This window comes from Pteropus alecto, unplaced genomic scaffold, assembly GCF_000325575.1.
Source record: "Pteropus alecto unplaced genomic scaffold, ASM32557v1 scaffold11, whole genome shotgun sequence".
NCBI lineage: Eukaryota > Metazoa > Chordata > Mammalia > Chiroptera > Pteropodidae > Pteropus > Pteropus alecto.
In genome coordinates this window covers 15,245,112-15,247,088 of record NW_006431956.1, presented here as the reverse complement: position 1 = coordinate 15,247,088, position 1,977 = coordinate 15,245,112, and the positions used below count along the sequence as shown (strand labels likewise).

Genomic DNA, 1,977 nt, shown 5'->3' with positions numbered 1-1,977 from the left:
GTTCAAGGCACCATGAGGGTAGACTATCTGTTTAGAATTTTCAAACGAGAAAGACTGAGAACCTCTGGCAGGTGGTGGGGGAGATAAAGCATTTCCAAATATCATTCTTTCAACTCAGGCATTACACGGGAAGAACAGAGACACGTACATGCTCAGACGTGAAGGCAATGAGCCTGGGGACGGCGGCCATTCCTTTCTCCTTGACTTCTGGGAACATCTTAAAGCGCGCAATCAGCATGGCATACATGTTGGATATGGCGCCACCTAGAGTGCACAGCAACACACAGTTACCTTTTCCAGCCATTACCAACATTATTACATATGCAAGCCGCATTCCTATTGCCACTGGTCTAGAGTCCTCCTTGGACACAGGAGAAGACGTTCTTATTGCCTATCCTTTGAACTTGATCCTAAGGCACTAGCTGAGATGGTCCAGAAAAAGAAACACTGGGCAGAACCATAGGATGGATGCTCCCCCTCCACACTCATCTCTGTTACCAACGAGAGATGCAATAGATTCTGATTTTGCTGGGAGCTCTTTAAAGAGCCTTTTAAAAACTGAGAAATTGTTGTCTTCCTTCCCAGCTTGTAAATGTGGTCTTTCCTACTGATGTCCTGATGGAGAAGTCTTATTTATTTTCATTTCAGTTCATGCAATGCCTTGTACTTAAACTGAGACAAATCAGTTGCCATTAATGATGTGAACTATAAATCAACAATTCTTACAGAATGAGGATAAACATTCAATCCCATCTCATCATACTCATCTCTTAATTTGCCTGAAATGATTCTTCCCTCTCAATGACATTATCGAAATATAATTGTAATGGTTAATAAAATTTTATTTTGCAATTACAGAAAAAACACACAACTAAAGGAATTTTAAGTCCATATTGAATTTCTTTTTCCTGAGTCATCCTAAGATTGTCAAGGATTTCATACCATAAGATTTATGCCTTATAACTAGAGTCTCATTTGACAAGCAATGAAGAGTGAGTTTTTCCCCAGGATTGTTGGAAAGGTTAGAATTTTTGCTATCCAGGAAAAAGACAGATTGTTGTGCATGCAAATGATATACTGGCATGGAAGCTGTGAGATCTTGGGGCAGAGTGAAGGGACTGTCTCCCCTCCCATGCAAAGAAGAACACGCCATCACATGAGTGCTGAGTTCCCTTTCCTTCTGGTAGCTGAGGAGCAAAAGGGTTCTTATGCCTAGTTGAATGGCCCACCCGAGGCCATAACCCTTGCCTCATGGGTCCTGGGCTCTGACGCAAGCAGGCAGCCTGACACAGAGCATTCGTCACCCAGATCCTGGCTCTGTCATCAGGCAGAAGAAGGACGATTCCTACCTCTTCTGGACTCCAGAGACTTGGGATAAGCAGAATCCAGGTCAGACCTGCTTTGAGCAGAAACTGTGTCTAAAAGTCTGACTGTATACTAGACTAATTGGGGGGATTGCTTCATAATTTATATCAGTGTCTAAGCACTATGCTGTACACCTGGAACTAATATAAAATAATACTGAATGTCAACTGTAATTGAAAAATAAAACTAACTAAATAAATAAACAATAAAAGTCTAACTGTCTAAAAGCTTATACTTTTCAATCTTGCCACTTAATGATATTTTGGGCTGGATAATTCCTTGTGAAGGGCTGTCCTGTGCATCGTGGAGTGTTTAGCAGCATCTCTGGCCTCTACCCACCAGATGCCAATAACACTATGCTCTCCCAGTGTGACAACCAAAAATGCCTCCAGACATTGCCAAATGTTCCCTGGGGCGGGGGAGGGGGGGCAAGATCGAGGGCAAAATTCTCCTGACGAGAACCACTGCCTTCACTGTCCTTCTCAGAAAGGCCAGGGAGAAAGGAGGACAGGAGAAAAAGGGGAAGATGTACACAAAGAAAGTGCGTTTCACAGGACACTTATCGAAGAAGCTTCTGCCTTCCCGCTCTTCATTTTGCACTTCAGCCATTTT

General features: G+C 42.9%; 1 protein-coding gene across 1 annotated transcript in view; it reads right to left on the bottom strand.

The window, feature by feature from the left end:
• GAD2 (glutamate decarboxylase 2) overlaps positions 1-1,977 on the bottom strand; it is a 71,293-nt gene that overhangs the window by 58,703 nt on the left and 10,613 nt on the right. Inside the window, exon 7 of the mRNA XM_006907014.1 lies at positions 149-264. Coding sequence (XP_006907076.1) covers positions 149-264 — 116 coding nt within the window. The remainder of the gene's footprint in view (positions 1-148; positions 265-1,977) is intronic.